Source organism: Zonotrichia leucophrys, chromosome 23 (assembly GCF_028769735.1).
Source record: "Zonotrichia leucophrys gambelii isolate GWCS_2022_RI chromosome 23, RI_Zleu_2.0, whole genome shotgun sequence".
NCBI lineage: Eukaryota > Metazoa > Chordata > Aves > Passeriformes > Passerellidae > Zonotrichia > Zonotrichia leucophrys.
Window position 1 is genome coordinate 4,778,577 of NC_088192.1, and position 12,074 is coordinate 4,790,650.

At 41.5% G+C, this 12,074-nt stretch overlaps 1 protein-coding gene across 9 annotated transcripts in view; it reads right to left on the reverse strand.

The window, feature by feature from the left end:
- HNRNPR (heterogeneous nuclear ribonucleoprotein R) overlaps positions 1-11,785 on the reverse strand; it is a 33,229-nt gene extending 21,444 nt beyond the window's left edge. For 7 of the 9 annotated variants that reach the window (XM_064731675.1, XM_064731678.1, XM_064731680.1 and 4 more), the window contains exons 1-5: positions 11,632-11,782; positions 5,499-5,667; positions 3,120-3,238; positions 2,609-2,716; positions 1,983-2,096 (exon numbers count right to left, since the gene is read on the reverse strand). In XM_064731675.1, the coding sequence (XP_064587745.1) occupies positions 1,983-2,096; positions 2,609-2,716; positions 3,120-3,238; positions 5,499-5,667; positions 11,632-11,706 (585 nt within the window). In that variant the 5' untranslated portion in view covers positions 11,707-11,782. Of the gene's footprint in view, positions 1-1,982; positions 2,097-2,608; positions 2,717-3,119; positions 3,239-5,498; positions 5,668-11,631 lie in introns of all 9 variants that reach the window. The other 2 variants (XM_064731681.1, XM_064731682.1) reach the window with 2 other exon arrangements.
- Positions 11,786-12,074: the final 289 nt, after the last annotated feature.

Genomic DNA, 12,074 nt, shown 5'->3' on the forward strand with positions numbered 1-12,074 from the left:
GCAGATAAAACAGCAGAGCAGAATCATTGCAGTCACCAGTGCAGCCTTCACAGCAGCTGATGTTATTGCATGTCCCAAGAGTTTTAATTCTCCTGCCATTTGGATGAGGTTTCACCCACAGAAAACCTGGGTTTGTTATTTACATTGAAGAGGCTGTGAATTTCCCCTGCTGAAGAGATAAATGGCTCTTACCTGGTTTAAATTTTGGCAGTTAAAAACTAAGACCTTACTGACTGACTAAGTGGGTATCATATGTTAAAGCAGGCCAAGCACTTCCTTGCTCTTGCAGGATTTTCAAATCACACTGTAAATTACTCTTCCTTGGAAAGCTACAGAGATGGAAAAATTATTTAATAATAATAATTTCCTTTTAATTGTGTGATGCACGTTTTCCACTTTTAATACACACTGTACTCTTGTTTCTTGTCTGCATTTGTTTCATCAACAGAATCTTTAATATTTACTTAAGCAAACCTGTGAGTTCTTGTGCTTTTGTTCCATACAATTAACTTGGGTTAAGTTTTATTAAGGTTAATATCTTTAGCTGAGGGCTCCCTAGAAAGATCCCCCCAGCTGTTCAATCACTGCAGCTCTCCTCTGAAGTCTCCAAACTTCTTCCTTGTTAATACAAACAAAACATTCCAAACACCCATTAAGATAAAAATAAATTTATTTTAACTTCAAATATTTTTTGTAGAAAAAAAAGCCATGAGTCAACATTTTCCTTCTCAGTAAGGCCTTGTCATAATTCTATCTCACAATGAAGGCATAGCAAAATTTCAGAATTAAACATACTCAGCATGCCCTTAATAAGCACCAATATAACAAACTCATGAGGAGAATATGACTAATTGGAAAAACATGGAACAAGGTAGAACTTCTAGATACTTCATATTACACAGATATTCCTGAAATTCAGTTTCCAGAACATTTCTTAAAAGCTTAGCCTCTCTCAGTTCAGTGTGAATGTTGACTGAACATTACTTATTGGGGAGAAAAGAAAGGAACTGATTCATCACACTAAGTGAATATTTAATGGCAGAACTAAATGTTTTCCCCACCATCTCCTCCCTAGAAAGCTTAAGGTATTCCTCTAGATAGATATTTACACTGTCATTATTTCTAGAACATTTAATTAAAACTCATTTGCAGCTTTTAAAGACAAAACCTCCATTAGCACAGAGCACACAGACCTAAGCAGAGCTGGAGAAGTTACACACATCAGTTATTATCTTTCAGTGCAAGGACTCATTCTAATTATTTACCACCACCATTAAATTAATTTTCCTTCATGGAATATGAACGTTCCCTTCAGAAACAATCCTTCCTGTGATACTTCTTGACATTTTCTTGATAATAAACGCAAGAGCTTCAGCATCTCAAAGAATGGAAAACTTATCTATAAATTGAAAGACATTAAGGAAAGTGGTTGTTTTCTCATATCAGTCTGGTGGTTTATAGAAAAATCTCTGAAAGAACTCCTGTATCAGATATGCAGCAGTGTGACAGAGTATTTAAAGTGTTGAGGATGTATTACAAAACAACCTGCTAGGGACTAAAACCTTGAAGAACAGCTAAGTGAAGAAATACACAGTTCAAGCATTTTCATAACCAAACCTAAGTTTGCTCACAGCTTGCTAGGAAGATGCACAGCTTCAGTCACAACCTTACATTTCCAAATAATTGCTTACAGACTAGACTTTGTCCTTTGGAAGAATAAAAAATTGAAAGTCTCTGAAACTCTTCCAACTATCTTTTAACTTTAAAAAGAACAGTAGTATATTCCACTTCTTTTCTTCTCCACTTTACCCTGTCTTTTGCAGAATACTGAGGAGTAAGAAAGATTGATTAAAACACACATAGAAGATTATTTTCCTCTGCAATACATTCACCTTGCAATATGGTTTATCTTCAAGCATTTCCTATTTATGAGTTTGCATAAGTACACAAAGCAATTACCAGATTGGTCTGTAAATACCAACCTCTGTTCCAATGCCAGGCTGGACACCAGAATACACAGTATCTGGAGGAGGACCCCCATATTTCCTCTGTCCTGTAGTTACATCCAAAGTGTAACCAGTCCGCTCTAGCAAAGCCTGGAAAAGAAAAAAGTCAGAGAGGGCAGTGGGTTAAAATATACAGAACAAAAAACCATTCCTACATAAGCAATTCTTTATCTGCTCCTTGCCACACTTGGTAAGGTAGATATGAAGAGATAAAAGTTATAAAAAACCTTGTTGTTTTGTGGGTTTAAAAAGCTATCATAAACAGCAGCATTTGTTTTGTATTACAAGGTTGCTGGAAAGAATTTGTTTGCCTGTTCCCTTATTTTCCATTTTATATATAGCAGCCCAAGAAGTGCAGAGCACTGGACAACTGAGACAATTCTCAGACAGGTATCAATGTTTTTATAGAGCTTAAATTTTGGCAAGTGTGTGAGCAGAAAGAGCTGCATTTCCAACAACCCTTCTCTACAGAATCTCTATCATGCATGCAGTTCTTAAAAGCCTAGTGTGAATCTTATATTGATGCTTTTTGAGTTCATATTCAGTGTATGTACAATTAATATATCAGCTAGTACAGAATAACCAGTATTTCTAAGTGTTACCTTAATCTTTGCTTCATCTGGTCCCTTCGTTGATTCCTGTACTTTGCTGCCTTGTTTCTCTCTTTGCCTGTAGGTCTTCATAACTCCACATAAAAATGCACTTTTGTTCTGTAGATACAATTTACAAAATGATTCAATTGTGTGTATGACAAGCCCTGGGAATCCACTGAATCTTACACTCCATACCATGAAGTCACTACTTCAAGTCAATGGAATAAATCAAATGTCAAAAGAATCCTTCAGGAAAATACAATAATTAATTGAACAAACTTGTCAGATTCCAAACAGCATTTTAACTTATTTTCTCAATTGCACATATATTTTTATTATCTGGGAGGTTTTGCTTTGTGCTCACAGACCTACACATTTAAGGCAATTTTTAACAGAGTTGTTATTTGGGTTTGAAATATAATACAGCAACATCAGAGAATGTTTAAGTTACAGCTGTCCTGCCAGTGGTGCCAGAACTATTTGTACTTATGTGCTCCCACTCCTGGGGCTCTCACCTTACCTGTACATGCGACAGGTCACTTTCTTTAAATTGCTGTAATACAGAGAGGGCTCCTTCTTCATTAAATTCCCTAAGAGCATCAATTGCTCTTTCATCAAGATCGACATAAGCTACCAAGCCTAAAAGTTAAAGATAAAGAAGTTACAGATTTCTATTGAATTTCATGCAATTTGCTTTTAAAGCCAAAAAGTTACATTCCATAGCAACAGAATTAGACATTTAATTATATATTCCTACACAAGTATATGAAAGAATATGAGTACAATGAAAAAGTTAAATTAAAATGTATATACCTAAGCACTAACTGAGGTGCAGGATTATATCCCATGTGTAAGTTTTCTAGCATTCAGGAATGCAATCTGCTGCATAAAAGCAGTATTACACACCAGGGGCTGAAACAATGAACTCTGGCTCGCTTTTAATGATTGGAATTTTGTTTGTTTATCCCTCATTTTAAGTTTCACACTTCCTTCTCTTGAGTTGAGCTGTTTTAGAGTAAACTGACAGGTGAACATTGCAAGTATCCTGTTGGATGGGAAAAAGGAACTACCCAAAGGAAGCTCTACCCCACAAAATATTAGGAAGCAAAAATGATTTGTTCACTCTTTCCTCCAGCTTCAAAAAAGCAGGAGTCAGTGGACTTCATGTGAATCTTAAACAGTGTTTGGGGCTTTTGAAACTTGTTTTGTTGCTCTATGCAGTTCCAAGAGCCAGAATTTTAAAAGGTATTATTTTGAGCCCTGCTATGTACCCAGAAAAGCTCATGTTAATTTTACAGGTACAGACTCCCCCAAGAAACACTGGACCAGTTCTGAAGCATTTCTTTTTAAGGATCTTTACAGGGTTTGGTTTTTGGTTTTTTTTTTTCCTTTTGTAATGCACTTGCATCAGTTGTGGAGTCAGAAATATAGACTGAGATTTACACTTTTAAAATCATACATCCAAATTCAGGATAAATACTAACACTCCACACACTTTGCAACAGCTTGCTCTCCAAAATACACAGATTATTTCACTGCTACTTGATTTGGAAGATGCACAGTAGTGCCAAGCCCAAGGACTACATTTCAGAAGTGATCCTGCATATTGGAAGGCACCTGTATCTTTCATAGAAGACTTCAGCAGATTAAAAAAATCACTGAATTCAACCCCAAATTTGGCTCAAGTGTGTAAAGCAGCTTGCTTCACTGACAAACCCCTCCACAATGCAAACACCTGCAGTGGCATTAATGAAGTGTCAATAAATGTTTTCAGGTTACTCATGCAGTGGAATTATACTTGGTAGTCATGTTCTGGGCTAAAAAGCTTTTTAAACTCCTGAAGAACTCCTCACAACACAACCTGACTGCAACACATGTTAGAACCCCACGAGTTCCTCTGCCCAGGTGTTTATTTACACCTTCTCTCAGACAGCAAGTGCACATCATCATGACCCACAGGTGGAAAGTGCATCTCTATGGCCAATAAAAGCTGGCCAAGGCTTGAAGAAAGCTCCCTGTGAATGACTTCCAAAAGACATCACCCACATGAGCCAGTTTCACACTGAGGATTGATAGGTATTGGTTTTGAACTGCCTTCACTTGATCAGGGTAATTTTAACTCTTTTCAACAAAAACTGTCATTTTGCCAGCCAGGCATTCAAGAGAAGCACATAGAGCAGTTCTACTGCTTCTTGTAAATCTGTTCACAGAACACACTCTAAAAAGGAAAAGAAAGCCTCTGTCTGTAAGATAAAATAGGGTGGTTATAAAAACAAAATAGGAAAACCTCTGTATATGAAGAAACCTCTTTAGAAGTTGCAGAGACCACTTGCTACCAGCAAGGTATTACTGGAGTTGCCAGATAGCTCAGTCCTCAACTTTGTTAGTGTCAGGCTGAACATTTCAGTGTAATAACCAACATGGGTTCAACTGTCCACTCAGAACTAGAGAGAACAAAAATCCACAGGCAGACTCAATTCAAATGTAGTCCCAGGCAAGACAAGCTGGTTGCTTCCCTCACTAAGTCACCTAGGCAGCCTTTGAGTGTTTAGAATCACTGTGACAGTGACAGTAGAAACATAAAAGCAAAATGATGATTTGGACTGAAGAAAAATAAAAATGCACAGTTTAGTATGTGGAAACATACATCTTCATTTGTGGGCTAAGAAACTAGTGCTCTGTGCCCTAAAACAACTAAGATATCACATACAACTCCAAGGATGTGTCAAGTAATTAGTCAATGTCAAACCCAATTTGCCTTTAGGGAAATCAAAGTAGCAAAACATTCAGAGCTACACAGATCAAAAACAATGAATTTTTAAATCTTAATCTATAAAAATTTGAAAATGGTATGCCCTCACTTTCATAACCAATCAGAAACAAGAAATGCATATTATACCTGTCTGAAATATTTCATCAAGTCTCTCTGCCACCTTCTGTGGGAGGCCTGCCTCTATCAGTGTCTTGTAGTGTTCTGTGTGAGTTACACTGGAAGTATCCATTGGTTCTTCCTCTTCTTTTAACTGTACCGCATTACCATTCACCTGATTAGCCATTTTATTATGCTGCTGGAAAAAATTCAGGAGCTATATTACAATAAGCCAGAAATAACTAGTTTGTAGGACAATGCATGATTTATCTAAACTAATTTGTATACATGCTGCAAAATCACCTGTATCAAGTTTTATTTAATACTTTTTGGATGCAGCTGGTCTAAGATTCAAAAGAAAGTACAACCCTTAATGCTGTGGAAAATGTACATGGAAGAATTGACACAGCTTTTTAAAAATGTACTTCATGTACATAACAAAGTCTAAACTCCATCTACTGATTGTCATTAAGTGGTTACCATAGCAGCTAGAATGTATGGGGACCCGGCAGTAACATCCTTCAGCAGAGACTCAGAAGATCTAGCGCTAGTTCCATTTCCCATTCCGCTACTTTTAAAACAATCCTTTAAAATGTAGTGAACACAGAACCCTGCAGGGTAGCTTAAGGTATAAAAATGTTAATACTTGTTTCTTTTCAATACTTTTTTTCCACTTGCTTGGCTTGTTGCCATGTCTTCCTTCAAACCCAACATGCTGCACAAGACTAGCCACACGCTGTCTCCCGACGCTGGCAGATCTCAGGGACAGAAAGAGAGAAATTGCACTTGGATGGACATTGTCATTTGAAGCTGCAATGCAACAGTTTCCATGCTTTCAGTTTCCCTCAAATAGGAGCTGCACAAATCACAGCTACTATTTCAATAATATACACTTATTGGTTTAAAAGGAAGGCATGACTGCAGCATCTCCATTTCTGTATATTATAAAAGTACTCGCTTTCAGAATGAACAAACTGATTCCACTGAAAAATGCACAACTATCTCAGACAATCCCAGGGGGCTTTGCCCAATTCATTAAAGACTGTTTCAATTTCCCAATTAGCCAGCCAGCTGATATTCAGTGCTTTCCAATAAAAGGCTGAGAGAGACAATTCAAGTACCCGGCGGAGAACACGAGGATGATCAGGGTTAGGTCAGAAATGAAGCCCCAGGCTTTCAATGAGAGGGCAAAGTTGATGAGCAGCAGGAAATGATAACCAGGCAGACAATGCAGCATGGCTGGAGCAATGCAGGTAAGTGCTGGAATACAGGTATGGAGGTGATTCAAGAACAGTTTTTATAAAAAATGCTGAGGCCTCAAGCTATTTCCTAAGCTGCAAAACAAGTCTCCAAGCATAAGCACACCTCTACCAGTCCCCTGAACACCCAACCCTTCCAGACTACAGCAACTGCTTGGAAGATATCCTATGAAGATTTGCAAGGGAAGAAAAAAACCAAATCATTTTTCTGCAGACAGTAATGATTTACTAAAGCTGTCTTATGCTGAAGGGCAATTTTAGAGACATGTAAAGCAGCCTCACACTGTTCCTGTCAGATGCCACTTCTTGAAGCCATTAGTGTGGAAAAGAAAGGAAGTTTTCCATAGCTACATGGCATATATATATACACACACACATTCTGCTACTTGACAAAGAGAAATTGCTTTCTAACCAATTCAGTTTACTTAAAAGCAGCTACAGCCTAATTACAGAAGAAAAAAAAATCCTACCTAAAGCTGCAACAAAGCTTACCATCCTTACAGGTATTAACTATCAAAACACCAATGAACACTGATTTTCTGTAGGTTATGAACATCACAGAAGGCAAAACTCTCAGCTACATGTCTGCTTGCTAGGCAGCCTTGGGAAGATCTCAAATTTGAAACAGGGCAGGGCAGAGGGGGTTTGATTACACTGAAATCTTTGGGTACAGAACCATTCTCAACTTCTCAAAAACCCACAAGCTGAGACAGACAATAAAGATATAAAGAGGAGGGCATTTTTGTGTTCACCTTCCTATTGCCTTATAAAATCATTTAATTACACATACACTGTCTTCTCTGTACACAGAAAATAAAACCCAAACCAAACCACAATGAACTGAGAGGCTACAGCAACACAAACACAGAAATTTGCTTGAAGCATTTCTATGACTTTCTGAACTCCAAGGGCTTGTGGTGACAGTGAGAATTTTTTGAGAACCCAGAGTAGCTTCCAAGTGTTACTAACCCAAAAGTTGAACACTTTTTTCAGTGTTGCCTATAAATGAACAAAAGGCTGACAGGCTATGCTGTGCCCAGGTAGAAACACCTCCTCTGGAGCAGGGATTCAAACTTCTGCCAGGCAAGATGTGCAGCACAAAAAGAGATCAGCCTTCACCACAAGCACGCAGCAGGGCAGCAATACCCAACCCCTAAGAATCAGATTACTGCACAGCACCACAGCTCCAAGGCTTCTTAAAGTCGGCTTTTAGGCAATGGAAATTCATACTCAGCTTCATCATTTACTAGCTGTATTGCTATAAAGAACTGAAGTCAATGTAATGTTCAGTTTGAGTTCAGATTTTAGCTATTTCCAGTTACACAAACTTTATTTAAAAGGTTTTCCTAAAGAAATACTGGAGAAAATTCTGAAGTGACACAGCTTCCAGAATATTCAGTATGTATTTCTTTTCACAGATATAGCAATAGATCCCTTAATGGCTTGGCAAGCTTGGCCTGAAATCTGAGATTAAATTGATTTTTCTCCCACAACAATCACCAACAAGCAAAACTGCATCTCTTATAACACTGAATCTTCCCTCTGAGCTCAGCAGAGATCCGTGGGTGAAAGTCATGGCTGAAAAAGACTCTTTAGCTCTCCCTCTAGGTAACACCAGTTAGTTGTAGTTAACAAAAATTAAATTTAAACTGAATTTTATCTAGTGAGTAAAACACACAATGATCACTTGAACATCTTTATTCTGCTCTAAAAGCTATAAAAAGCATGGGAAAGAGGAGTGCTAGCTCAGTGTGGCCGTGTGACTCAGCCTATGACAGACCAGCACTCAGGTTCTCATCTGCATTAAATATTAAAATATCGACAAAAGAAGGACACTGCTTCAACTGCAACTCAGGGGTGGATTAGAAGTAAAGAATTCTGTCTATAAGTACATGTGGGATATGTGTTTGTTTTTAAAACATGCAGGAATGGATGGATTTAGAACAGTGGACACAAAACCATGCTTACCAATGAGCAGCAGTCATAAATAACATCGGGGACAATTTGGCACAGCAAGGAGAATTCTCACTGGTGCCCAGGATGCTGCCTACCCTCACACCTCCTAACTGCATACCACAGGGGTCTTGCTTCAACTTCCACACTGTTGCAAACAATGCTTTGCTGAAGACTGTAAATACTTCATGAAAAAAGCATGTTTGTAGCTCATGAGCAATTCTTTATCTTTCACCCCAAATTCCTGCAGCTCCAGAGTGATTTGCAAAGTCCCTGGCCCCTTTTTTAAGCTCTGGTATGACAAGTACAAGTTAAAACTACAGGTGCTTGCAGTGTTTCATAACTTAAATGGCTCAATTCGTTATTTTTCTGGAAAATAAAAAAATTAACAGAGGTGTGGTCCTCACAGTGTATGGCATCTTGAGAAGAGATACCTGATCCCAGCCTTAATCTGACAATCACTGGATAAACAGCCATGATGTTACTATTCCTTTATCTCATACCATGCCTCTAACAGAGGTTGCCACCTACAGACTATCTAAGTATAACTCCATCCAATTAATTATAAATTCAGTCTAGTTAACTCAAAACATGCTTAGGAACAGCTTAATTGAGAAGGAACAGAAGATTTCTGGCAAAAGAACAATATCTAAAACAACCATAAGGAACTTCAGTGGTTATACAGCAATGCTGGTTTTGCTGCTGAAAACTGTTTCATGCAGGAATGGAACTTGTTTTGCTCAGGTGCACAGAAGCCAACTAATGATAGATAAAAACTCTGCACCCAAGTCATTCAGCTTGCTTATGCTGCTACTTCTAACCAATATATTGTCTGTGCCAAGCAGTTAAGTTAAATCATGTTAAAAATAACACTGAAGGAAGTTTGGGGGACATTTGTTTGGTTTTGTTGTTTTGACCACAAGAAAACAAATGCAGTCCCTACAGTTATGCCTCACACTTCAAGAAAGTTCTGGTCAAGCAAGGAAAATAAACATCCAAGTGGGGGGAAAATAAGAATTCGCATTTAAAGTCTGAACTGGGGTTTTATTAAAACCTCACTTGTTCAGAAACACTTCTGTACCTTTATTCTGTAGATGAAGGCATTACAGCCATTTCTTTTACACCTTAGCTTACTGAAGGCATTACAGCCATTTCTTTTATACCTTAGCTTACTGAAGGCATTACAGCCATTTCTTTTATACCTTAGCTTATTCAATCACAGAAAACACACTTTAATACCTTAATTATGATATGCTAGGTGTTTGTTAGCATGAATTACATGAAACTTTATTTTGAAGTAATCACAGCCTGAAGACCACAGTAGCCAGGACACCTCACTAGCTGTCAGCCAAAATGCAGCAGCACCCTCACTTCTCCAGCTCAGCCCTGCTACTCCACAATCCCTTGGAAAAATCTGAGAACCTCCAGTGTGATGCTAAACAAGAGACCAGCACAGCCCAGAGAGAAACAAACTCTGCTTCAGTACCCACACAATGATTGGGAGATGATTTTAGCACAGCAGGTTAGAAATGTGCCCATCAGTGCCACTAAAAACACTGAGTGCACCAATAACTCCTAACCTAAACCATAATGTCTGTCCATGCTCATTTCTCACTGCAGTTGGCTGTTCATAGCTCATCTGGTTGTCTGGGTTGTACTAAACAACACTCCTGGTACTCCAGTTCCAAGCAACACTTCAACAGAATGAGCTTTGTTCTAAAGAATTTAACCTCAAAGAATTTTGCAGATGTCTGTCTAACAAAGCAGGGAGTATTGGGATTTTTAACTGAACTAGGAAGTCGAGGAGACTCGAGTATTATTTTAAGAGAGTTCACCCAGACAGAAAAACTGGGAGATAAGGACAATGCTTGTGGGAAATACAATTCCAAGGATGCAAAATTTTCAAGCAGACACTGCTCGTTTGCAAATACTACACTTTGCATAGGTTACAAAAACTTACACTGATAGATGCAAAATTTGTTAGATTACTTTTACAAGTGAAAAACAAAACCAAAAAACTCTGCTAAAGTGTAGTCTCAAAGGAAAAAAACAAAACAACCAATCAAAAAAACTAAAGCAGCAGCTTCATGAGCATTCATGTCCTTTGCAGCACGAAGTGCCGGTGGGATCCTTTAGAGCCATAAACACGGGAAAGGGAAGCCAACACACTGTTTCAAAAAGAGTAGTCCAGCACAGATAATGTACTTAAGTAGCATGTTCAAATAAATACTGACAGGCAACAAGGCTGCTCAGACCGAGTAAATAAAGTCTTATTTTAAAGTACTTTCAACAACGATGCATCGAAGCAAAACTTTTCAAGATTTAACAAAAGTTAATTTAAGAAAAACAACGTCTAAGCAACAAAACTTTGGACAGTTTCCCCTTTAAGCAGCGGCCCAGCGCTATTCCCCGGCTGCGGGCAGGAAGCGCAGCCCCGGGCGCTGCGGGTGGGTGCAGCTGTCCCTGCCGGCTCCACCGTGCGCTGCCTCGGCTCTGAGGGCGCGCTGCGACAGCGCCGCATTCACCGCTCACAGCGCTCCGTGCCCGCGGGCAGAGCGGAGCGGCCACAACCGCGACGGGAGGGACCGAGCAGGGACCCGAGCCGACCCGCAGCCCCGGGAGAGGCGCGTCCCGGCCGCCCGTCACATGCAACCCTGATCCGCACGGCTGGGCGGAGCGGGCCGGCCGCCCCCCCACCCCCACCCGCCGGGCCCGCCCCCGGCCCCTCCCCGGCGCCGCTCCCGCGCCCGCGCCCGCCCGCTCTGCCCGCGGAGCGGCCCCGCCATGGCCCCCGCCCCCCTCCGCTCCGCCGCGCCAGCGCCCCGGGCCCGTCCCCGCCCGCGCCGGGCCTGCCCGCAGCCCGCGCTGCCCGTCCCCTCGCGGGGCCCACGCAGGAGGGCTCGGCGCGGCTGCGGAGCGCCCCTGCCCCGCGGGGCGGCCCCGGCACTCACCGGAGCGGGGCCGGCGCGGCGCAGCTCGGGCCCAAGCAGCGACGGCAAATGGCGCGCGCTCCTCCTTCTCCTCATGGACGGCGGCGCGACCCCGGCAGCACGCGGGGTTTCCCGGAACTGTTTCCAGGGACCGCTGCTTCGCCCACTCAGAAACCCGCGCTGCGGACGGGCAGCCAGCGGAGCCAATGAGATGCGAGAGGCGGGACGCGCCATTCCTCCCGGCGGCCAATGAGAGGGAGGAGACGTAACCAATCGCAGGGCGCCTTCCACCCGGCGCGCCGGTAGGGCCGGACTGGGGGCATTTAAAGGGGCAGCGCCTCCCGCGGCCCGAACAAAGGGAGCGCGCGGGGCCGCTGCGCCCGGCTCCGCCCCCTGCGCCGGGGCGGGGCTTGGGCTGAGGGGGCGACACCGGGGCCGGAGCTGCTGCCCCCGGGCCTGCTCCC